Source organism: Hippopotamus amphibius, chromosome 14 (genome assembly GCF_030028045.1).
Source record: "Hippopotamus amphibius kiboko isolate mHipAmp2 chromosome 14, mHipAmp2.hap2, whole genome shotgun sequence".
In the NCBI taxonomy this organism is placed as follows: domain Eukaryota; kingdom Metazoa; phylum Chordata; class Mammalia; order Artiodactyla; family Hippopotamidae; genus Hippopotamus; species Hippopotamus amphibius.
Window position 1 is genome coordinate 75,135,708 of NC_080199.1, and position 27,010 is coordinate 75,162,717.

Here is a 27,010-nt window from a genome sequence, read left to right on the forward strand (position 1 = left end):
TGATGAAAGTGTTGTCTTTTCAAAAAGTGATGCTGTTGGACTCCCCTGGTAGCACAGTGCTTAAGAACTACCTGCCAATGCAGGGGACACTGGTTCGATTCCTGGTTCAGGAAGATCCCACATGCCGCGGAGGAACTAAGCCAGTGTGCCACAACTACTGAGCCTATGTGCCACAACTACTGAAGCCTGTGCACCTAGAGCCTGTGCTCTGCAACAAGAGAAGCCACCACAATGAAAAGCCTGCGCACCACAACAAAGAGTATCCCTGCTCTCGCAACTACAGAAAGTTCTCACACAGCAACAAAGATCCAACGCAGCCAATAAACAAATTTATTTTTTAAAAAGTGATGCTGGTTCAATTAAATATATGGGTAGAGACAAAGAAAAGAAATTTGAACCTGAGTCACACTACTTAGAAAAATCAACTGAAGGTAGATTATAGGTTTTAAATTAAAACAATGATTTCTTAAAAATAACACAATAGAATATATTCATGACCCTGAGGTACCAAAGATTTCATGAACAGGACATAAGGCATTAACAAAAGGAAAAAGCACAAAAAATACATTAAAATTAACAACTTAGGGAATTCCCTGGTGATCCAGTGGTTGGGACTCTGCACTTTCACTGCCAAGGGCCTGGGTCTACTAAGGGAACTAAGATCCTGCAAGCCACACAGTGTGCCCCCCACCCCCCCAAAAAAGATCAACAGCTTAATCTTTAAAGTGAAAAGTGGGAGTGGTATAAAATATTTATGACACTTGTAACCCATAAAGGGCTTGTAACCATAATATATAAAGAACTCCTTCAATCAATAAGAAAATAACAAGCCAATATGAAAATTCGCAATAGACTTGAAGAGGCACTTCTCAAACGATGATATACAAATGGCCAATAAGCCATGAAAAGGTTTTCAAAGCAAACAGAATTAAATTAAAACAAAGATGAATACTACAACACAGGTGACAAAATGCTAAAATTTAAGAAGTGATTGTACCAAGTGCTGCCAAGAATGTGGAGTAGCTGGAATCTTTATGTACTGCCATTGGGAGTTAAAATTGGTACAGATACATTGGGAAACAGTTTGGCATTATTTATTAAAATTAAATGTATGCAGACACAACAATTTAAGTCCTAGGTGAATTCCCAATAGAAATGCATACATTTCTTTGCACCAAATATGCACTAAAAGGTATGTACATTATTCCCAGAAACATTGTTTATTATAAACCAATACTGGAAAAATGCTAATGCCTTTAAACCATCAAATGGGTAAATAATTATAGAATATGCAAATCCAGTAGAAAATACAGACCAATAACAATGAATTAACTATTGCTACATGCAGCAATATGGATATAACTCATAAAATAATGTTGAGAGAAAGCAACCAGGGACAAAAGCAAAATGATCTGAATAAAGAAACCAACAAAATTCTTATATGAGAGGATGTCAAATCATAAAACCCTACACCCTTCAAAATTATATATACAGATCAAAATCCCAACAGGAGGATGGGCGGTTGGGAGTTTTGTTTGCTTGGTTATTTGTGATATTTTATTTTTGTTTGTTAACTGAAGCAAATAATTCAATAGTCATAAGAACAAATCAATAGGAAAGTGAGGGAAGACCTGCTTTATCGGATACTAAAACTTTATTATTAAGCTACTATAATTAAAAGAGTACAGCACTGGCACAGGAATAGATAACTAAGTAGTAAAAGGAAAATAGATCCAATATTTAAGAAATATATGAGGACCTACTGTATAGCACAGGGAACTATACTCAGTATCTTTTAATAACCTATAATGGAAAAGAATGTTAAAATATATATATATATAAAAAACTGAATCACTTTGCTGTACACCTGAAACTAACACAATGTTATAAATCAACAATATTTCAATAAAAAATTTTAAAATATATGTATATATCAAAGGTATTGTCTTAGCTCTGTGAGAAAAGGAATTTTTTTAAATAGATGATACATAATTCTCTAGGTTGAAAAACATAATGGTATATGAAAACTCTGGAAGGATTCTGTGTATAAGATAAAGTTCAAATGGGATACAAAAATATGTAAGAAGAAAATTTAGGAGAATGTGTATATGATATTGTGTCCAAAACCTTAAACAGGACTAGAAACCATAAGCCAAACAGAGAAATGAGACCCAGAAAATGAAATTCAGTTGAAATAAAGAGAGAAGGAGATCTTAACACTGAACAGTGAAGGGAAGATGCCATGAGAACATGGTAGGGCATTTATTCTAGATGTGAACAGCTTTTTATTAAAAGCCTTAAGTAATGTGCATGGATTACTTTAATAAAAAATGAACACTAAGGTAAAAAATAAAAAAGCTCTGTGTGTGTTTGTATGTGTGTGTGGTCAAGACACAATTTTTAAGTATTAACGAAGATTTCCTGCTACCATCCCATCAAATTCACCAAGAATCCTCACAAATATTATTTCCCTTATTTTCAAAAGAAAATGAAGCTAAGAAAGTTTAAATAATTTGCCTAAGATCATGTAGCTAAGTTCAGACAGCCATGTTGAACCCCAAACACCTACATTAGACCTCTGCTCTCTTCTCAGTACCTCATACTATCTCTCCCCCAGAATGAAAGTTATTCCTTTTCCCCCAATATACCCCTCCCACCTAGCTTCCCTTCTCTGTTTCCTCCCTCCCAGGTAGGGGTAACGGCTCCTTAGTCAGGTCTATAATTAGGTGATTTTTGTTTAGACCAAATATTCATAGTGTCAAGGAAAGTCAAATATTCATAGTGTGTCAAGGAAAGCATATTACATGAAAGATATAATTCCTTACTTGTCATTTACTTGCTAAAGAGACATTTTTTCATAGTCACTTCCATGTATAGTTAAGTGGCTGATAGTCACCCAAGTTATAGGAATGGCTTCTAAGAGGACTCCTACCCCCCATGCCAACTCACCATGAACCGTGACAAGAACCTAGGACCAGAGTTCAGACTGCAACATAAAGCAGGCAGTATCTGGGGAGTGGAGGAGAAACAAGACTGAAAATGTGTAAAGCTAGAGCCTAGTCTGTAGAAAATTCTTCCAGCCATCAAATATGTGAAATTGTAACCTGGAGGCTTTGCTTCTCATTAACACCTAGTTGAAATGGAAGTCCTCTCCTGTCAGGAAAGTGTTCAGTCATGCAACATGTACACACATAAGCAAACCATTTTTTAAAAAACGGAAGCAGCACAAAATAGAATTTGTCAGAGTTCCTGTGTTGTAGGACAAAGCCTAGAGCAGTATAACAAACAGCAAGCATGGCTTGTGTGAAGTTACATGTTTTCTGCTTCTAGGATTGGATTCTTTTGTGTTTTTTTAAGCTTTCTTTAAAATTAATTACATTTTTTGGGAGGTGGGGGCACATGGCATGTGGAATCTTAGTTCCCTGACCAGGGATTGAACCCATGCCCCCTGCAGTGGAAGCAGGGAGTCTTAACCACTGGACCGCCAGGGAAGTCCTAGGTTGATTTCTTAACAAGCTAACATGTCTTTTCCCAACAAAGTCTGGTGGTTCTAAACAAAATGGCATGCAACATTGGCATGAAAGCAGTGAATTAGTGCTGAAATCTTACTGCTAACATTGTGAAAGAGATTTCATTGAGATTTTCCAAATTTGACAATGGTTCTAAAAATTCACATGGCATAACCAATCATGAGTTGTGATGCAGAAATTTTAAACTATACATAATAAAACAAATTGACTGTGTTTTATAAAAGACTCAATTATCTTTCTCTTCTCTCTATAGAATATGATTTTCTAAAAGCAGTGCCATGGAAAGAGGCAATTGAAAATTATGTAGCCAGGAAAGGTAAGAAGACGTAATATACACGTGTCAGGCAGTTAATTATTAAGTAATTAAAATAGTTTTAAAGTAGAAATAACATTGTCTTGATTTTGTGACATCTCTGTCAATTTTTTAAAGTCTGCATTTTGTTGTGATATCTCTTGGAATTCTAAATAAATATTTACTTTTATGTCTAATTTTATGTTTATAAACTTGTATTTTTTAAAAGAATGTTCCCCCAAATTATATATGATTCAGATCTCCCCAAAACCTGGATCCCTCCTTTTCGCTGTGACAGCAAGGGAAAAAACTACCCCAGGACCTTTAGTTTAGGATTCACTTAGAAAGTTCTAGATATACATAGCAGAATAAACATGAATACAATAATGAGCTAACGGAAAGGGAAACCTTCTCACTGCTGTAAAGGTTCTTGCAGAGTCATGAACATACTTGGGCGTCACATGTTTTGGGTTCTCTTGCTCCTCTCTCTGTACTGTCTTTCTAGGGGATCTCACCCAGCAGTCTCGTGGCTTAAATACCGTTCATAGACTAGTGACTCCCAAATTTCTCTCTCCCATGCAGACTTCTCTTCTGACCTCTAGACTTGTACGTCAAGATGCTTACTTCGGACTTCCCTGGCAGTCCATTGGTTAAGACTCCGAGCTCCCAATGCAGGGGACACAGGTTTGATCCCTTGTAGGGGAACGAAGAGCCTGTATGCCATGTGGCACAGCCAAAAAAACCAAAAAAACAAAAAACAATTCATTCAAGAAAAATTAAAGAAATTCATTAAAGAAAAAAAAATGCTTACCTGACATTATCACTTGAATTTTCACAAACATTTCAAATGTGTCATGTTTGAAACTACACTCTCACTATTCCCCCCTAAACTTCCTCCTCTGCCAACCTTTCCCATCTTAGTAAAGGGCATCTCCAACACCAGTTTCTTCAGGCAGAAACCCGAGGGTCATCCTGAGCTCCCTTTTCCCTAACTCCCTTCACCCTGCCTTCAAAATACACCCCCTCTCTCTTTCTTCGTTTATTTACTTATTTTTGGCACACGGGCTTAGTTGCTCCGCGGCATGTGGGATCTTCCTGGAGCTGGGATCGAACCTGTGACCTCTGCATTGGCGGGCGGATTCTTAACCACTGTGCCACCTAGGAAGCCCCCCCCCCTTCCCTTTGTATCACCATCATGTCTCTCCTGGAAGACTGTGTTAGTCTCCTACTTTATCTTGTGCAATCCATTCTCCAAAGAGCAGCCAGTCAACATTTAAAAACTATAAACTGTCAAAGGGTACAAACTTCCAGTTATGAGTGTGTTCTGGGGATCTACTATGTACTCAGTGTGGTAACTATAGTTAACAATACTGTATTACACGCTTGTAAATTGCTAACGAAGTAGATCTCAAATGTTCTCACCACACACACACACACACACAGAAATTGTAATTATGTGAGGTGATGGATGTGTTAACTACCCTTATTGCAGTGATCATCTTGCAATATATGCATGTATCACATCATCATGTTGTGCACCTTAAACTACCTGTAGAAATATACAAGAACTTCATTCATAATTTTATTTTTTAAAGGATTTTTTCAAAATAAATTTCCCCTATTCTTTATTTATTCTTAATTCTTTGGCTGTGCCACGCGGCATGTGGGATCTTAGTTCCCAGATCAGTGATGGAACCTGCGCTCCCTGCATTGGAAGAACAGAGTCTTAACCACTGGACCGCCAGGGCAGTCCCTTCATTCATATGTTTTAGAACATCTCCATATTCTAGATTCAAAAATTACTTTGTGTATTGGATTATTATATTCCATCAAATATGAGGTAAAATACACTGTTATTTGACATAATATTTGTGAAAACTGTCTTCTTATCAATTAGAATTTTTATTTTATATTCATAGAAAGAGCTCTTTTAGACTTATTCAGACCTAGGGTTTTTTTTCCCTAATTATATGCATTCTTGGCATGCATAAAAAGGGAAATATAAGCAAAATTAATTGGCTAATTTTTCTGAAAATTTCTTCACTTTTAGAGCCCAGCTCTTCTGAATCACCTTCTGACTCAGAATTCTCAATATCTTTAGTGTTTCCATATAGCACTTCTTTAAAAAAAAAACTTTGGGAATTTAGATTTAGATTTTTAAAAGAAAAATATTCTCCCTGCTTATTTAATTTGAACCCCTAGCCCATAAACCAACAAACATTTTTCTCAGAAAGTAAATAAATTACCTGCTGAAAACTGAAAAAATGGCTAAACATCATTAAAATGTCAAAGATGAAAAATGCACAAGTATCAGGTAAGTGACTAGGGGAGTAGATGGGATTTTCTATTACTAAGGATAGCGATAGCGTATATATATATTTTTTCATAGCCACCTCAGGTTGATTTTTAATTTCAGAAAAGAGAAAGAAAGAAGGAAAGAAAGGAAGGAAGGAAGGAAGGAAGAGAAAGGAGGGAGGGAGGGAGGAAGGAAGGAAGGAACTAGAAGAAGAAAGAGGAATGCAGAAAGGAGAAAAGAAGAAAGAAGGGCGTTGTGGAGAGAGCGAAGACCCACTACACTTTCTAAGCCTTAACCCTCTGCTTTGATTTGGAAACTCAGCCTAGCTTGTTAATGTTCTAGTAATAGTTGTGCAGACCCCTCCCCTATTCCAGAAGAACAGAAATAGCTTTAGCTTTAGGAAAGTAACTTAACTGAATAAGATGGCCATTCAGTACTTCCTTGCTGCACCCCTCTGTTAAATATCCAGAAATAACGTGTGTGTTCTATAAGTCTTTTGCAGTCTATCGGGTGTACGCTGCACCCCAATCTAAAATGTAAACTTCTGCTTTGTGTCACTGGAACCACGGAAGATGGAATGTATGGGCGGGGTTCAGGGTAGGATCTATGTGGTTTAGAAATATGTAAATCAATATAGTAATTTTTTGATAGGAAGGTAATATTGATTGAACTGTTTTTAAAAGTTACTTGCTATTTTAACTCTTAAAATGACTTCATAATTCATTAGTCACTTTGGTTTTCATCCCCAGTGGAGAATTTTAAATCCCCAAATAATCACGAGTCAAAAATACAAATAAATGAGTGTCATCAAAGAATTTAAACATTCCAGAGGGACTCTCTGATGACTCAGAATTCAAATTCCACTGTGCAGAGAATGCTGTCAGTCTTCAGGTTATTAATGTAAGTAAAACCACATGAAACTGAAAATACTCTGGTTGTTACAAACTGATAACTATTACTAACAATTCTTTTTTCTGGAAGAAACTTCGGGTGGTCTTTTGGTTTAACTCATGGCTAATTTTTTTTTTTTTTTTGTCCATGAGGCAGGCGGGATCTTAGTTCCCTGCCCAGGGTTCAGATCCATGTCCCCTGCATTGGAAGTGCGGCATCTTAACCACAGGACCTCCAGGGAAGTCCCCCTGCAACCATTTATTGAATGCTGACCCTGTACCAGAGCTGTGCTGTGCAATACGGTGACCACCAGCCACTTATGGCTACTGAGCACTTGAAAGATGACCAGTGCAAATAAGAAATTAAACTTTATATGTGTGTATTTAATTTTAATTAATTTATTTTTAAGAACTGATGGTACTCAGTTCAGTTGCTGGAAAACTTTGAAGTATGTTTGGAACAATTTGGGTGTGCAAATCCACTTTTTCAACTCGACATTTTATGAAATGCAAATGCAATACAGCTAGTTATAAATAAAAATTTAGCATTTAGTATTTATAAATAAAAGTTGAGATATATTGTAACTATAAAATACACCCTGGATTTTGAAAACTCAGTACAAAAAACCACTAAAATATCAAATTACTTTTTATATTGATTACATACTGAAATGATAATATTTTTGATATTTGGGGTTAAATAAAAAATATTATTGGAATTAATTTCATCAGTTTCTTCTTCATTTAAAAATGTGGCTACTAGGGACTTCCCAAGTGGTCCAGTGGTTAAGACTCCATGCTCCCAATGCAGGGGGCCCAGGCTCAATCCCTGACCAGGGAACTATATTCCTCATGCCACAACTAAAGATCCCACATGCCACAACTAAGACCCAGCACAGCAAATACATTTTTTTTAATGTGGCTACCAGAAAATTTCAAATTACACATATGGGTTGCATTCTATTTCTACTGGACAGCTCTGTGCTGTAGACCTCTAAGGTAGAGTCAAAGGTGACTTCCTCTTTCCCTTGATCTCAAGAACCCCTACGGCGGCTTCAGTCTCAGCTAGCCCAAGCCACTTGTTCTCCCCGTCTTCTTCAGCCATCAGTTACACCACATACACAAATACGAGCTACTGGGCCTAAAGATGGAAATGTGGGTGGATCAACATCATCCTACCTAAAAAGGTCAGCCCAAAGGAAATTTTATATTGATACTAGAATAAAAATATCATTTTAATATACAATTACTAATAAATTCTCGTTCTTTTTTTCAACACACTCCAACTTTTCCTCCTTTCATAGAGTTGAATGATCTCCTGTTTGACCAAAGTCCCATATGTTTCTCAATTCACTTATTAAGGTTTCAATACAGACTAAGAAGGGGCAGTGTATTAGTTCTCTATTGCTACTTGACAGATTACCCCCCAGATTCAGCAGCTTCAAACAAGGAGCAACTGTTACCTCACTGCCACAGCGTCAGGAATCTGGGCGTGGCTCAGGTGGACTCTGGCTCAGAGTCTTCCACGGGATGCAGGCCTCTCAAGACCGGACTCAGGGAAAGTCGCCTTCTGAACGCAGGTTGTGTGGCTGCTGTCAGGCCTCCTTCAAGTCCTCACAGGCTCTTGGCCAGAGACACTGGTTCCTCGTTCATGGACCTCTGCGTGGAGAAGCTGACAGTATGGTAGCAGATTTCCTCAGACCATGAATGAGACAAAGAGGGCAAGCAAGATGGAAGCCTCAGGCGTCTCCCTGGCGGTCCAGTGGGTAAGACTCCACGTTTCCAAGGCAGGGGGCATGGGTTCAATCCCTAGTGGGGGAGCTAGGATCCCACATCCTGCATGGTGCAGCCAAAAAAAACCAAAAACCAAACAAACAAAAAAGAAGCCTCAATCATTTCCTAACCTAATCTCCAAAGGGGCAACCTGTCACTTGCCATTTTCTACATGTTAGAAGTGAGTCATTAGGTCCAGCCTACACTAGGGGGAGGAGGATACAAGGGTTATTACTCCAGGAGCTGGGGAAGATCCTTGGGACCTTCTGAAAGGCTGCCCACCATGGGAAGTAAGCTAGTTGCGAGCCATTTGAACTATACCTAAAATTGGTGAATAATCCCTTGAAAATTGGAGCAAAGTCCTTAGTTAAAGTGAGTCTTTTTCCGTTGTTAACCATGAATCTGGAGATGTAATCAAATGTTTTTGATACCTTTGCATATAGTATTGCAATTGTAACTGATTGAAGACATTTGGTTACTGTTTGCTGGAAAGCTGGGATTTGGGGGATTATGTTCAGGATTAATGGGAAAAAAAAAAAACCCAAAGTATATGAAATACGACTCATCCCCTAAAATCTTAATAGCACCATTAAAATTCTCTGAAACTTGTATTTTAAAACTCCATAGCCAGAAGTGCCCAGGAATGGTTTTGTTCACTGGCAAGCTTTCAGTACTTCTGCTGCTTCTCCATGGCATGAAAACGCATGCTGCTCTGGGGATGACACCCAATTCCTATTTTAAATTAAAGGCTTCATTTAAAACTGATCCCCCTCCTTTCATTTAACTAACTCATCTCTCACTGTTTTCCACTGTGAACTGACTCATCCAGTGATCTTTCCCTGTAGGGCCATCAGATAGCAACCATCCTGATTGATAACAGATCCTTCATATTGTTTTCCATCAAACCATGTTCTTCTCTCTCCTTCCTTTAAAAGTCTGCTGAAGCTCACCTTTCAGACTAACCCCAGCAGATTTTTTTTTTTTGGGTACAGCTTTCTGTCTTGTGTTTTTTAATTAATTTTTATTGGAGTAGAGTTGCTTTACAATGTTGTGTTAGTTTCTGCTGTGCAGCAAAGTGAATCAGTTATACATGTATATATATCCACTCTTTTTTTTTTTTTACATTCTTTTCTCATATAGGTCATTACAGAGTATTGAGTAGAGTTCCCTGTGCTGTACATATTATCTATTTTATATACAGGAGTGTGTATATGCCAATCCCAATCTCCCCAGCAGATTTTGAATCGCACAAATCTAATCAGACTTGAATTAAGGTGCAGACTAGGGAAGGATTGGGAGTTCCCATTAGATTGGTGTATTGAAATTTAAGATTTCAGAGGTAGAGGATTGTCAAAGTGTAACGGTGAAAAAGGAATGGTACGTTTCAATCACAGTTGTTGGCAGCAATGGTGTCAATGTTCTTTGAGGGTAGATGGTTGGATGGGGGTACATCATCACAATCACAGCTGGATGGAGAGGTGCAAAGAAATGAAGAGTCATAGATGGGGGTGCAACTTGATGAAATGAAAGGTTGTATAAGAAGTTACAGTTAGAAAAGGGTGGCAGTGGTCAGGAGAAACACATAAAGTACCCGATTTTCATTTAAACCCTGAAACCAAACACATGGTTTGAAGAACATGATTAGCCACATAAAGCCTGGCCTGTGTGAGCTGTTCTGGAAGGTACACTCGGGTTCTCATCTCCTGACACCAAATCAATAACCTGTGATCCTAAGTACCTATCACAGCCAGCCTGAGCCTTTCCTAGTCAGATAAGAAAACTTGCAAGTCTGGGAAAATCACAAATAAGCTTTTCGATGCTTAAAAAAAAAAGCCAAATTATAATGTTAATAGTTTGGAATAGTTGCTGTCATAAGATTTGTAATCATTGTTTTCTTCATGATTTGAGATGTTTGATACATTTAAGAGAATCTGACATACTAGATTTATGTTAAGTGAAATACTTAGAAATATTTAACTAATTAAATTTATAATCAATGTTTACGCATTTAAGGGAAGCTGGTTTTTTTTTTTTCTCCTCACCACTCGGCTTGCAGGATCTAAGTTCCCCAAACGGGGATTGAACCTGGGCCCCCTACAGTGGAAGCGCACAGTCCTAACCACTGGACCAGCAGGGAATTCCCAGGAATCTGATTATTAAATCTACAAGTTTTGCCTTATTATGCATGTAAATAGTCCTTAAATGCTGAGGAAGTTTGATTGGACTTTATTAGGTATTTGAGGTACTAAAGAGGAATAAATTTACTAAATGTGTGACTTATGATTTGAAATGTCTAAGAGAATTTGACAAAATTTAAATATTTAGGGAGATTTAATAATAAATTATAACTAATAATTTAAATTTATAAGATGATTATTAACCAAATACAAGTGAAAATGAGTGTTTTAAATTTCTCATCGCTGTGGCTTCTGTTTTGCAGAGCACGATTTGTAATAAGATTTGTAAGTTGAGCTCAAAAGTCTCAAAAAACTGTCCTAAAATTTGCAATCATAACTGAATATTAATTAAAATAAAAATAGCTGTAAAATGCCCCAAAACATCAATTGGTTACACAAATTATGATTCATCCATATTATGGAATTTCTAACTATTAAAGATAATTTTGTAGAAAAATCATCATGGACAGCATTTGACTTTTTTAAAAGCAAGCTATAAAAGAGTATGTATGAGTATACATAGATGGAGTATAAGATGGTCCTATTTTCTAAAAATATTAATTTTTTAAAAAGTCTGGGACTTCCCTAGTGGTGCAGTGTTAAGAATCTACCTGCCAATGCAGAGGACAAGGATTCGATCCCTGGTCTGAGAAGATCCCACATGCTGCGGAGCAACTAAACCTGTACACCACAAATACTGAGCCTATGCTCTAGAGCCTGGGAGCGACAACTACTGAGCCCTTGTGCCACAACTACTGAGGCTGAGTGCTGCAACTACTGAAGCCTGCACACCTAGAGCTCGTGCTCTGCAAAAGAGAAGCCACAGCGATGAAGCCCGTGCACAGAAATGAAGAGTAGCCCCTGCTCGCCGCAACTAGAGAAAGGCCGTGCACAGCGACAAAGACCCAACGCAGCCAACAAATAAATAAAACTAGATTTATTTTTAAAAAATTCTGTGTATACATACATGCATAGAGAAATTTGGATGAACTAACATCAAATTGTTAGTAGTTACTAGGTGATAGAGGTATTTGTGTCTGAGTGTGCACTTTCCAACTTTGGGGAGGGGATAGTAAACATATATACCTGTGCTAGAAAAGGAGTATTCTTTTTATTTAATTTTATTTATTTAATTTTATTTATTTATTGGCTGTGTTGCGTCTTCATTGTTTCTCAAGGGCTTTCTCTGTTTGCAGCAAGCAGGGGTACTCTACATTGCAATGCATGGGCTTCTCATTGTGGTGGCTTCTCTTGTTCCGGAGCATGGGATCTAGGTACTCAGGCTTCAGTAGTTGTGGTACTTGGGCTCAATAGTTGTAGCTCGTGGGCTCTAGAGTGCAGGGTCAGTAGTTATGGCACACAGGCTTAGTTGCTCTGTGGCAGGTGGGATCTTCCCAGACCAGGGCTCGAACCCCTGTCCCCTGCATTGGCAGCTGGATTCTTAACCACTGCGCCAACAGGGAAGTCCCAAAACTAAGTTCTTTTAGTCAAAGTGCTGTCTCCAAAGACTCTACTCTTTGATTCTGTCCGTTTCCAGAAATGGCACAATGATCACGGTTGTCGAAATGGAGTGATGGATAATATATTGTTCCCTTGATTTTTGTGTATGTTTGAAAATGTTTTAGAAACCTGTCCCAAAATTCCACAAGTCCTGCCACAAATGGTGCATAATTCATGAGAGCATACCACACGCTAGTCATTGTGTTAAGGTCTAGGAATACAAGTGTGAGTAAAAGTTAGGGGTGTGGGTAGGAGGGAGACAAACACGCTGGATACAGATATGAGAAACGACAGGCTGTACAAAACTCACAGTTGAGCTGATGTGGGGCTGATGCAATGGATGGCCAGCGGCAAATCTAGAAGGAGAATAAGGGTTCGGCAGACTGGAAGTGCCAAGGGAAATGGTGAGAAGGGAAGTGGGTCATTTCGGACAGAAACAGCATCAAGTATCAGGACATGGGAACCAGTTAGAACACGATGAGTTTGGAATTCTAGTTCACTATGACTAACTTTGGGTTTACATAAAGAAGTGATGGAAAGAAAAGCAGGGTACAGGCAAGGCTGTTGTTACCAAGAGACTCTAAGATACAGTGGATTAAATATGCTCAAAATTTCTTTCTCTCCAATAGCATGTAGGTGGTAGGTAGCCCATGCTTTCTGGGTTCTCATTCAAAGAGGGTGAGAATACCTCCTAAATACCTTCCATGTATGGCTCCACATCCCTTTGTTTGCCCGCGCTGGGTGGCTTGCGGGCCCTCAGCCATGAAAGCACGGAGTCCGAACCACTGGACAACCAGGGAATTCCCCCTAGGATGCTGCCTTTATCTGCATCATCAAAATGGGATTACTGTTGTGTCCATGTTGCAGGTCAGAGGAGAGAAAAAGCACAAGTAGAAGGCAAGAAATTTCCTTCGAAAAGTAATTTTGAAATAATTTCAAATTTACAGAAAATTTTTCTGAACAGTAAAAAAATTCCCTTATCTCCTTCGCCTAGACTCTCCAATTAACATTTTATTGGATTTATTCTGTTGTATTCATGCTCTCTTCATAGACATATTTAGAGAGGGGCTAGTCCCTAAACACTCTGGTTTGTATTTCCCCCAAGCAAGACACCCTCTTATATAACTAGGACACAAACCCTCCAAATCAGGAAATCAACATTAGTACAGGGACTTCCCTGGTGGCACAGTGGACAGGACTCCGAGCTCCCAATGCAGGGGGCCCAGGTTCGCTCTCCAGTGGGAACCCTATCCCATATGCATGCTGCAACTAAGAGTTTGCATGCCACAACTAAGGAGCCCTGGAGCCACAACTAAGGAGCCTGCCTGCAGCAACTAAGACCCAGAGCAACCAAATAAATAAATATTAAAAAAAAATTAGTACAAACACCGTCGAATTCACAGATATCTTTCAGACTTTGCCTACAACAATGTCTCTTTTCCTTTCTGGACCAGGATGTCATTCAGGAATCTGTGTTACATTTCACTGTTATATTTCTTCAGGCTCTTTAGTTGTTTGAAGAATTCCTCAGTCTTTTGCGTCCTGGGCAGTTAAGGGTACAGGCCTTACATTATGTTGAAGGACCCTCAGCTTTAGTCTGGCTCATGTTTCCTCATGACCAGACTCTGGTAATTCATTCTTGGAAGGAACACCACAGAAATGACACTGCTCTTCTCAGTATATCCTATCAAGAGACATTGCATGTTGACCCGTCCTATAGGTGACGTTAACCTTGATCACCTGGTCAAGTTGGTGTCTGCTAGGTTTCTCTGCTGTAGAGTCATCAGTTTCATCACTTTGTAATTGATGACTTCTGTCTGAATCCACCACCTCTATGGAGGCTGCCAAATGTTAACGCTTCGTAACATGAAATGTGGCATCGTCATAGGCTTTACTGAAACAAAGTTCTAAAGAGACCATTGTGATCCCCAGTGGGAAGCGGACAGTGATGTGGTAGTGGGGTGACTGTAATAATCTGGGCAAGAGAGTTGTGAAAACAATTGGCAACTGAGGGTAGAAGGGAGGGAGGGAACATAGTAAAAAGATGTGTAGGACACAGCTCCTGATCTAGACCTGGTGAGGAACGGAATGTGAAGATTTAAGAGAAGTTACTACGAGGGTGACTGGTGACCTGGGCAGTGTCTCAGGAGCAGCACATTTTGGTTATTCTGAAAATGGGTGTGTAGTTGGTGAGGCAGGTATAAACTGCAGATGGAGAACCTGGAATCTTGCGCAGCAAGATGGTACTGGAAGTAGATGAGATGGCCAGGAGGGCAGAGAGGAGAGAAAAGGCTTTAACTCAGTGGAACACCAGCGTTTCGTTTCGGGAGAGGAAGAGGAGGTGGAGGCAGCAAAGAGGGTTAAGAAGGTGTTATCTGAGCGGTAAGACAATTAGGAGAGAATGGTTGTAGTTAGTAAGACATTAGCAGATTAGCTGGCTACCACCTAAGAGAAGCCTGAAGGAATAGAAACTAAGACTAACAAGCTTTGCATGGGGGTGGAGGAGAGTGGAGAAAGATAAATTCCAGAGCCCCGGGGAGGCAGGCGGCAGCACAAAGACCCCAAGTGCACAGGTTTGTGTAGGAAGAATGGGAAACCCACAACTAATTAGCATTCCCTTTTCCTCCATCGACTTCTTGGTGCTGAGCTGGGGCCACTCTTTTTATTCCTCCGCTGCCCTACAGAGTGTTTCCTTTCTTCCATCATTATCTGCTCTCTCCACTCACCACCCAGACCCGCAGAGGAACAGAAAACACCACGACCTTTACTATCACCATCTTGTCACCAAACACAAACACGTTTACAACTTTAAATATTTTAGTTCAAGAAACTACAAGAGAAATAAGAACAAAGCAAAAAGTGAGTGGAATAGAGGGACAGAAATCGCAAAAATAGCAGCAGAGCAGTTTGTTAGTTACTGTCTGCCTTGAAATGTAAAGGGGTCTAGGACAGCTCTCTCTCAGCCCCCTTCTCTGAGGACCTATGAGATGCCTGGGGTAGTTTCCTTAGTTGGATTGGGTCTCGAATCAAATGACTCCTTTTTTAAACCCAAGGTTACTTCTGCTGCTGACTCTTGCACGCATACACGTCTCAGTTTCTTTCTTCCTTTTTTTTTTTTTGTTAAAAAAAAATGTATTTACCGAGATGAAATTCCCATACCACCAAAGTCCCTCACTTAAAACATACACTTCGGTGGTTATAATATATTCCCAGAGTTGTGCAATCATCACCTTGACTTAAGTTAAGAAAATTTTATCACCTCCTCCTTCCCCCCGCACCCCCCCACCGCCGAAAAGAAACCTCAGACCCTATTAGCAGTCACTCCTCATTTCTAACGCCCCCCCCCCACCCCCAGCCCTAGGAAACCACTAATCTACTTTCAGTGTCTGTTGATTTGCCTATTCCGGACATTTCATATTAATGGAATCATATCATACGTGGTCTTTTGTGACTGGTCTCTTTCACTTAGCTTAATATTTTTAAGGTTCACCATGTTATAGCAAGTAGCTTTCCTTTTTCCGGTCAATATAACAATATTCCATTTGTGTGGCTACACCAAAATGTTGTTTCCCCATCATCAGCTGATGGGCATTTGGGTTGTTTCCGCTTTTTGGCGACGGTCAATAAACTTGCTGAGAACATTCACATGCAAGTTTCCGTGTGGATGTACATGTTCGTTTCTCTTGGGTATGTACCTAGCAGTGCGACTGCCAGGTCATACAGTAACTGTATGATGAGCCTTGTGAGAAACCGCCAGATTGTTTCCCAAAGCAGCTGCACCATTTTCCATGCCCACCAGCAGTGTGTGCAGTTCATCCTCAGCAACGCTTGTTGACCGTATTTTTGATTCTCAGTTTCTTCTGATCAGAACTCTCTGCTCTTCTGTCTGGGTGGGGTACAGCCCTTCCGTGCTTCAGCAGCCTCTGCTACTCCTGAGCCCTGTGCACAAGAAAAGCAAGTTCTTTTTGGGAATTCCTTGGCAGTCCAGTGGTTAGGACTTGGCGCTTGCACTGCCAGGGCCAAGGGTCTATCCTTGGCCGGGGAGCTAAGATCCCTGCAAGCTGCGCAGAGTGGCCAAAAAAAATTAAATTAATTAATTAATTATTTTAAAAAAGGAAAGAAAGAAAAGCAAGTCCTTTTCTAATCTCTAAAAATTCCACTGCTAGGCTTTGGGCCAACCTGCACTGACCTGGCCTCCCTGTCTTCACCCTTCCTGAAGTCCTCATTCCCTAGTTCCCGAGAGGGGAGGGGGCTAGGGTGCTATCCTGCCCTCCCCCACCAATTAGTCACCTTATGTCCCTTGCCCCTGCAGGGCTGTGGCTCCTCCTGGTCCTTTCCTCTTTGCTGGATACCAGGACAGTAAACTCACTTTTGGTCTTCCTTGATACGTAAATGGACCTAAGTTTGCTCTCTCATAACGCCTTCCCACAGACCCACTCTTTTCTATTCCATTTGTCTGACATATGTTAATTATCTGGGTGTTAAAACTTTCTTGGTTTCCTAAAACTCTACCCTTTTCCTTCAATTTTGTTTTTATTTTCATTATTTTATACATTGTTACTGAATTAATTTCTGCTGTATAGCAAAGTGATTCATTTATATATATATATATACACATTCTTTTCCATTATGGTTTATTATAGAATATTGAATATAGTTCCCTGTGCTCTACATTAGGACTTTGTTGTTTATGAAAGCATAATTTTTAATTGCTCCCATTTTTGTGTTAACTTCTAAGTTACCCACGTTATATTTCTTTGTATAACAAAATATACAGTTGAAATCTATTCAATATAGCAGTTACCAGCTCATCTGAAGACGAATCATATGAGTTAATTTCTAGGTATTGATTTTTTTAAAATTAATTAATTTATTTTATTAGCTGTGTTGGGTCTTTTTTGCTGTGTGCAGGCTTTCTTTAGTTGTGGTGAGTGGGGGCTACTCTTCATTGTGGTGCGCGGGCTCCTCATTGCCGTGTCTTCTCTTGTTGCAGAGCACGGGCTCTAGGCATGTGGGCTTCAGTAGTTGCAGCACATGGGCTCAATAGTTGTGGCTCATGGGCTCTAAAGCACAGGCTCAGTAGTTGTGGCACATGGGCTTAGTTGCTCCGCGGCATGTGGGATCTTCCTGGAGCAGGGATCGAACCCGTGTCCCCTGCATTGGCAGGCGGATTCTCAACCACTACGCCACCTAGGAAGACCTAGGCATTGATTTTGAAACCTATCTGTTGTGAATTAAACTGCATCCTCCCTGCCCCCCAAGTATTTTGGAGTCCTAACTCACTGTACCTCAGAATGTGACCTTATATGGAGACAGGGTTTTTACAGAGGTAATCAAGTTACAATGAGGTCATTAGGGTGTGTTCTAATCTAATATGACTGGTGTCCTCATAAAAAGAGGAAATTTGAACACAGAGACAGACACACACAGGGAGAATGTCATGTGAAGATGAAGACAGATCAAGGTGATGCAGGAGAAGCCGAAGAATGACAAAGATGCCAGTAAAGCACCAGAAGCCAGGAGCATGAGGCATGGGACAGATCCCCCCACATGGCTCCTGGAAGGAAACTTACCTCATCTTCAGCCTCCAGAATTGTGAGACAATAAATGTCTGTTGTTTAAGCCATTTGGTTTGTGGTATTTTGTTATAGCCGCTTTCACAAACTAATACATTTTCGGTTGCCAAGAATTGTAAGGAGGTGATTATTTTGAAATCTTAGACATAAACAGTTATCACAAAATTCTGCCACCAGAGGTTTGCAGCTCACCTGTGTGCCACAGGTTTGCCTCTTGGAAACGTTTCCCAGGGTTATGCCAGAGTTAATCTCACTTAGGTGGGTTAGTAACATGGCAGTAAAGAGTAGCTGATGATATCTGAGTAAGGATAGCTATCTTCTGCACATTCAGGATGACTTCACTAATCCATCATTTCAAAGTCTTTTTTCCCCCAAATCTTTTCATCATAGAAAATTTCTAACAGAAGTATAATGAGCTTATTTAAGTCTCAAGTTTGCTATTAGTCATGCATGATCAGTTTTGATTCCTCCACTCAAATCCCTCACATCAAATTGTTTTGAAGAAAATCTCAAACTTCATATCATTTCTAAACAGCTTTTCTGAGATCTAATTGACATGCCATATAGTTCACTTATTCGGCATACAATTCAATGGTTTTTAGTATATTTACCAAGTTGTGCAACCACCACAGAATCTAATTTTAGAACATTTTCAAAAAGAAACCCTGTACTCATTAGCTGTCATTTTTTATTCCTCCCTCGACCTCACCATTTTATATTATTTTATCCGTAAATATTTCACAGGCACTTCTATAAAGATAGGACCTATTTTAAAAATACATAACAATATCATTAGCACACATTGAGAATTTTTAATAGCAATTATTTAATGTCAAAGATAAAATCTGTGGTTACGTTTTCTCAATTATTCTATATATGCTTTTCACTTTGCTTAAATTAGGAGCCAAATAAAATCCTTACATCGTGGGTTTCCTAGGTGGCGCAGTGGTTGAGAATCCGCCTGCCAATGCAGGGGACACGGGTTCGATCCCTGCTCCAGGAAGATCCCACATGCCGCGGAGCAACTAAGCCCGTGCGCCACAACTATTGAGCCTGTGCTTTAGAGCCCGTGAGCCACAACTACTGAGCCCATGTGCTGCAACTACTGAAGCCCACATGCCTAGAGCCCGTGCTCTGCAACAAGAGAAGCCACGGCAATGAGGAGCCCGCACACCACAACAAAGAGTAGCCTCCACTCACCGCAACTAAAAACAAAGCCCACGCACAGTAAAAAAGACCCAACACAGCCTATAAAATAAATTAATTAATTAATTTAAAAAAAATCCTTACATCGCACAGTGCAATTGCTTGCTGTATCTGTTAATTTTCTTTTAATCTATAGGTCATCCTTCCAACTCTCTCTTTCTCTTTTTCCTTACAAATTTTTGTGAAAGAAACAAGGTTATCTGTTCTATAACGTCTGCTAGGGTCTGGAATTTTCTGATTGTATCCTTGTGTCATTGTTTACCATGTTCCACGGTCCCATATGCTTCCTATAAATTGGTAGTTGAATTGTAACAGGGTTTTAACCAAATTCAAATGTTTTTTGTTTGTCTGGATAAGACTTCTTCATAGGTGGAAGTGTTGTGTCAAACCGCCTTTTAAATTTTCTTTTACTGTGAAATACATCATTCTTAACAGCAGTGTATGAAAATAATTATATATTTTAAAGAAGAATAATAAAATGAATATCCAGCACCCATCACAAAGGTTAAAAAACAATAGAGCGTTGCCAGTAACATGTCTAACGAAATCTCTTCTCTTCTCACTCTAGGGGTAAGCACTACCCTGACTTTTGTGACAGTTGTTCCTTCACTTTCTTTATACCCCTCATGAATATATTCCTAAAGAGAATATGGTCTGGTTTGCCTTTATGTCTATTATTCTATCACTGGCTCTTTTTCCCCCTCAACACTATGTTTTTGAGATTCATCCATATTGTTTCTGATAAGTTCAGCTCACTCATTTTCACTGTTATATAGTATTTCATCATATGAATAGTCTCCGGTGTATCCTTTCGTTAGTGGACATTTAGATTGTCCCCGATTTTTCTATACTACAAACGATAATTCTTCGAACATTCTCGCTCATGGTTCCTGGAGCTTGTGTGCAGAGTTTCTCTAGGGTGTAGGTATGTCCTGGGGTGAAACTGTTGGTGTACGGCGTGCAGATTTTCAACTCCAGTAAGTGATGGCAAATTACTGTCTAAAGTGTTTACACCAAGTTAGACTCCCACTAGCAGTGGACGAGAGTTACCATTGATTCGAATTCTTGCTAATGCTTGGTAGTGTCAGATTTTGCCAATTGCTGAGTTCAAATTCTCTATTAATAAAAGATGTGTAAAATTGTACTATATAGTTGACATTTCAACTGAATTCACAGGAATCCTATTAAAATATTCCTTCTGCTTGTCCCTTATTTTCAGGAAAACACAACACTTTGCATTTTAAAAGTGACATTAAGGCATTTCACCTACAGATTTTCATTGAAAATATGTCACAGTTTTTGAAGGGGGAGAGAGAGAGATTTGTAGAATCTAAGGGCCAGGAAGATGTTCATGGGATGAGGGAACACTTACTCATAGCTATGCAACAGCTAAGCATTGTGGTTGTAAGAATCTATAGACAAAATACATCCTTTGTAGGGCCAATGCAAGACCCTCCATTCAACCCAGAAGCAGCCTTACTCTTCTCTCTTCCATTTCCTCGTTCACCTCATTCCTCCCAGTTGCTTCTTGCCACGAGCTCTGGAACCAAAATTTGATACGGGGGTGTGCATCACTAGCTGTGTGATCAAGGGCTCCAGATAATGTAGGGCTACTTTCCTTAGAGTGTCGCTGTGACGAATAAATTAAGCATCATATTAGATGGGGCTCTCAGCACTCTTCCAGGAATGATGGGCATCCCCTCACCTTCTAAATGTTAGTCTAGGGGGAGGAGAGGTGGGGGAGGGGGGATTGGGAGTTTGGCATTAGCGGATGCAAACTACTACATACAGAACAGATAAACAACAAGGTCCTATTGTAGGGCACAGGGAACTATATTCAACATCCTGTGACAAACCATAATGGAAAAGAATATGAAAAAGAATGTGTGTGTATATATATATGCATAACTGAATCACTTTGCTGTACAGGAGAAATTAACACAACATTGTACATCAATTATACTTCAATAAAATAAATTTTTAAAAAATGTTAGCCTATACCTCATACTCTGAAATGTTTCAGTCCATAAAATTTACTCTTTCTAGAATCATTTTTCTCCACCGATTTCCAGGGAGAATCAAAAGTGCATAGAAACCATTCATGTTTCTCCCTTCTTACCACCTCTTCTCACAGTTTTCTGCCTTGTGTTTTTCAAAGATTCTTTGAAAAAGCAGCAGTATCTTTCCATTTGATTTTGTGTCCCTGAATAGTGCTCCACCCAAGCTGATATATGTCTCAAACTTGTAATCATCAGTTTCTTTGAAAGCAGTAACCAAGCTATAAATAAAATGTAATGCCTTAGATCTTGACAATTGGAAGGCTTGCTAGCCCACTTTTCTTCCCATCACCAGCCTGCTTCACTGCTTTTATTTGTTCATGTCTCACTGAACTCAACGTCTCTTTCCCTAGTTCTGTCTGACCTAAGTTAGATGCTTAAAAATTTTTTTTAACTTTTAATCGTGGTAAAAATGCACATAACATAAAATTTACCCTCAACCATTTTTAAGTGTACAACTGTGTTAAATACATTCACATTGTTGTGCGACCGATCTCCAGAACTCTCTTCATCTTGCAAAACTGAAACTCTGTCCCTACCACACAACAACTCTCCAGTCAGTCCCCCTCTCCCCAGGCCCCAGCCCCAACCCAACCATTCTCCTTTCTGTCTCTGTGGATTTGACTATACTACGTAACTCATATAAGTAGAATCACAACGTTTGTGTTTTTGTGACTTGCTTATTGCACTTAACATTTGCTCAAGGTTCATTCATGTTGTAGCACAGGTCAGAAATTCCTTCTTTTTCAAGGCTGAACAATAATCCAGTTGTATGTATACACCATATTTGTTTGTCCGTTCATCTGTGCATGGACACCTGGGTTGTCCACCTTTTGCTGAAAAATGTTTCTATGAATGTGGGTGTACAGATATCATTTCATCATCCTGCTTTCAATTCTTTTGGGGATACACCCAGAATTGCAATCACTGGATCATATGGGTAATCCTATTTTTAATTTTTGGAGAAATTGACACACTTTTCCATAGGGCTGCACCACTTTCAAAGCTTCTGTCATACTCTAGGGGAGAAAATTATCCTACTCTACGGTTAAGAATGCACACTGTCAATTATCACACTTGATTAGAACATTAATAAAATACTTAAAAGCATGGAATTCCTAGAACCCGTAGACACAGTATAACCCGTGTGGTCCACGCCGCTCACTTACAGGTGAGTAAAGTGGGACTCTGAGAGGACAAGTGGCTTGTGAAGGTCAAGGGCTGGTTAAGGGAAGAATCAGAGCCAGCATCCAAGGCTTTCCAATCTTCAAATTATTGCAAAGATAATAAATTTCAACTTGAAATATTATGCGATGAAGAAAAAGAATTACGGAGTGGATAATTCAGAACATCCCCTGGGAAGCACTGTGTGTTTTGCTTTTGTTCCTACGGCTGGTGTTTAGCCTCCCTGATTTAGCCTCCCTGATTGCCTTGGTTGACACTGAAACCGCGCCTGTTTTTCTCGCCGCAGCTGTGGACTGCATCCTGGGCATCCTAGGAGATGGAGGGGGAGACAAAGAAAACCCGTCCGCAATTAGGATCCACGGAGCGTGGACCGCGACCCTCTGCTCGCCTGCGCGCCAGCCAGAGGCGCCCGCGTGAGGCGCGGATGCAGCTCCCATCCTGCGGCCTCAAAGTGCCCCGCGCGCGAGGTGGACGGCGGCTGGCTCCTTGCGGTCCCCACGCTCCGGGATCCGAACCAGAGGGTCCCGGGACGCCCGGGGACCAGGCGGCTCTGGCCGTGCCTCCTCCCCAGCCGGAGCCGCTGAGCCCCTGCGACTTCCCCGGAGGAACCGCGCCCCGTCTCCCCCGCCACAGTCCGGGAGCCCCGGGCGCCGCGGAGCTCGGGCTGAGGACCACGGCGGGCACGTGGGCTCGGCCGCAGCGCTGCGCCAGGCACCGGCGCCCCGCCACAGCCCCTGCCGGCGGGGAGAGGGATCCTCCCCCCCTTCTACTTTGCACCAGTCCGAGGGAATTTGTGGTCGGTGACGCGCATCCTTAAGCGAGCCACCTGCAGCGCGGGGCGCGCCGCTGAGGGCGGCATCGCAGGGCTGGGCCGGCGCGGCCTGGGGACCCCGGGCTCCGGAGGCCATGCCGGCGTTGGCGCGCCTCGGCTGCCGGCTGCCGCTGCTCGGTAAGGCCCCGCTCGCCCGCTCGAGCCCCCGCGGCCCCCGGCGCCCACCCCGCGCGGGGCCCGGGCGCGCGCCTCCTCCGCCGCCGCGCGCCTCCCCGCCCCGCTGCTTCCCTCGCTCGCGCGCCCCTCCCCTCTTTCGCGCCCTCCCGACTCGCCCGCCGCCCAGGCCTGGCCCGCCCGCGTCCTGCTCCCCGTCTTCTCGCGTCGCCGCTCCGGCCCAGGCCGCGGTCCCACCGGCAGCCCCCACCCCGCGGGCGGCCTCGCCGAAGCGCTGCCCGGGGCCGGGGCCGGGGCCGCCTCCCTGGCCGCCCGCTCGGCCCGCGCGCCCGGGTGGTGGGCCGGCCGCCCGAGTCTGCGGCCCCGAGCTGGGCGCCAGGTGGCCGGGACCTCGCCTGCCCCGACCCCGGCTACCGTAGACTCCGGGGTGGCGTCTTTGACTCTTCCTTTGAGGTTTTGATTTAGGGAGTGAACTCTGATGGGAAAACGCGCCCGCGTTCTCCCCCGAAGCGCGTCATCTCGGGTGACGACCCCCACCCCCGCCGAATGTCGGTTGGATCAATAATAGTTACTTTGGAAATATTATGCAAACGGGATTTACATCTTCAAATACTAGCTACCCCTCCTCCTGTACTCGATTTTTATCCTGGCATTAAACCCCAAGGGGCTTTTCAAGGACTCAGCTGACTGTTACCAAATAATCTGGGTAGCACAATTGTTACTGGGGGAAAAAAAAAAATCCCTTTAGATCCAGTTCACCTATGTGGAAAGACAAGACGGTTGATTTGCGTTTAGGGTGAAGGAGACAGAGTTTTGGGAGCCAGGGAGCCTCCGGTCCCGGTCCTAGGTCTGCAGCCTTGGGGGACCAACACTCACTGCCCCCGGCCCCGGCGTCGTGCTCTGTCCAGTGAGGGGGTCCGCCTGTGTCTCCTCTAGCTCCAAAATTCTAGCAGTCTGTCTTGAATCCTCTGTGGTACATAGAGAAAATATTTGCAGTATAGACGTGCAGAATTATTTCCAGTAGATTTTGTTTCAAATAATTCAGAATTATAGAGGAAAAAAATGTAACATAAGGGGGGAGAAGAGTGGAAACATCCTGCATTTCCTGAACATCTTTGTTAATTGGTAAATATGTACATTTCAAATGTATGGTACAATATGTTTTTCCGAGTCTATTACAAAAAGTTAGCTTTCTGTTATGTATAACATTAAGTAGGAAGTGATTTTTCAGTAGCATACAATGGCTTTCAGAAAGTATAAACATCAGTGCATGCAACTGTATTTAAGCTGCATTCTTTTATAGTTAGGGACAATCTCAGAAATTCCTACGTCTCTCCAGATTTTTCTAAATGAGGCATAATTCACATACAGCAAAGATGCACACATCTTAATAGTACAACTCCATTAGTTTTTCTGTATGTGTGTACCCACCTAATCCTTACTGGATCAAGATATAGAGCAATTCTAACTCCGCCCCCTCTCAGATTATACCCCCCAAAGTTAGCTACTATTCTGACTTCTGATACCATGGTTTTGCCTGTTTTTTGAACTTCATGTAAACCAAACCATTATTATGTGTTGTTTTTTTTTAATGTCCAGCTGCTTTCACTCAACATGTGATTAGAGATTCAACCTTGTTCTTAGTAACAGTGTTGCTGTTTTTTCCATTGCTTGCTGCTATTCCTTGGTATGAATAGACTATGCAATTTAATTATCCACTCTATTGTTGAAGAACATTTTGGCTGTCCAATTCTGTGTAATGAAGAGTAACACTGCTATGCATATTCTTTTATATATTTTGGGGGGATAGTAACACCCATTTCTCTTTGGTTGATACCCTCAAGTCGAATTCCTAGATTATAAGAGAAGGCATATGTCAGTTTTGGTAGATACTGTCAGTTTTCCAAAGTGGTTGTACCAATTTACATTCCCACTAGTGGCATATGGGAGCTCCCATTCCTCACATCTTTGCCAACACTTGGTATTACAGCTTTTCTTGAATGAAGAAGCATACAGTGAGAATTTTCAAAGTGAGGACTTTGTTTAAAAGCTTTAAAAATCTCGAATTATCAGATGCCATCCCCATTTCCCTTATACTGTAGGCTCTACCTTTGATAGATAATGATTTTTTCTGAGTAGTATTTAAGCGATGGACATGTATTGTCCATGGCCTTAGCTGCATTCTGTGCTGACCGTGGCTGGAGGGAGGAGGAGGAGGAGGAGGAGGATTTCAATATTTCAGTGACTGATAACTATTTCCCTCATTAGTGTCAGAAAGTTCGCATTCAGAGCCTTGACCTACACAGTTTAGTTGCCATCTTTGGCCCTGGCTGCTTAGCTTACTTTATTTGCCCTCTTGTGAGCCACTAGGCTGAGGGGGACCGACTCAGGAGGAGGGGGAGGGAGGGAGGCTAGCCAAGACTGGTGTGGACTGTATGGGACACCAGACTTGGTGATCTGGTGTCAAGGTCCTCTCCGATCCTAAAAGTCTTGGTTCTAATTGTTGCCGTCATACAAATTTAGATGTGACTACTCATTTCTTCTCGGGTCCTTCACATGGATCTATCATACAGTATTCTCTTGGGTTTAATTGCGCACTACTTGGCTCTAGTTTTATAATTAAAACAGCACTTTCATTAAGTCTTAGTTATCAGGAAAGATTTTGTTGGTGGTGTCATTGAAGTTTCCTGTTGTTTAACTGAAAAACAGTCAGGTAATGAGCTGTTAATTGTGAGGGAGGAAGACTTACTTATATTCCAGGGAAGACTTAAGAAAGATGAAGAGGAAGCCTGCATGAGAAAGAAAAAAACATTTTATTTGACACACTTTTATTGAATACCTATTTCAGTGCTAGGCACATGGAGGTACAAAGATGAAAGCGATGGGGATGGGGGAACCTAACTTGTAAATAGTCAATTCCATTCTGTGTTCAAAATGCGTGGTCATCGCCTTTCCCCAAGAAGATATTTCAGCACAGAGCTTGTTTTCAGTGGGTTAAAGCTTCCCACACGGTTATCACAATCACAAAATATTTGTAGATGAAAAAGAGCATGGTTCAGTGAAGGAAGCTTGGACCAGGTCAGAATAGGAATCCCAGGGTTTTTGTCCTCTAAGACTACTTAACCATGAATATACTGTATTTAATGGCTGTGGGAAAGAAACAGCTCTTCCATTTAAAATAAAACAAACGGACTGTTCCAGAGTGAAACATGGCCATTTTTTTTTTAGGTCCTAGGAAGAAGTAATTTTCCAAATGGTTCTTTGAACAAATTTGTTGACTGCATTTTACTCCCCAGAGAGCATCCCTGCTCAGTTGAGGAGCCCACAGGACAGCTCAGCTTCATGACTTTCTCCACGATTCTTTTTATTCCTCTCCTCTTGTCATTCTCTAATGAAACTCAGGAAGCAATGTGACAAGAGCCCACATCAGTCAGTGTTCAAGATTGTGATCTTGCTGAATCCCCAAATAGCCACCAGATATTGCCTTAATCTTTGGGTCAGGATTCTGATTTGGCAAAAAAGCAAATAATCTCAAAAGTATTGTGTTGTATCATTTTTCTTGATTTTGAAAGGGACCTTGCC

The 27,010-nt window shown here is 41.2% G+C and overlaps 1 protein-coding gene across 1 annotated transcript in view; it reads left to right on the forward strand.

Annotated features, from left to right (window-relative positions):
• Positions 1–23,906: 23,906 nt before the first annotated feature.
• The window catches only part of FLT3 (fms related receptor tyrosine kinase 3), a 67,596-nt gene continuing 64,492 nt past the window's right edge, over positions 23,907–27,010 (forward strand). The window contains exon 1 of the mRNA XM_057707216.1: positions 23,907–23,976. Within this exon, the coding sequence (XP_057563199.1) occupies positions 23,907–23,976 (70 nt within the window). The remainder of the gene's footprint in view (positions 23,977–27,010) is intronic.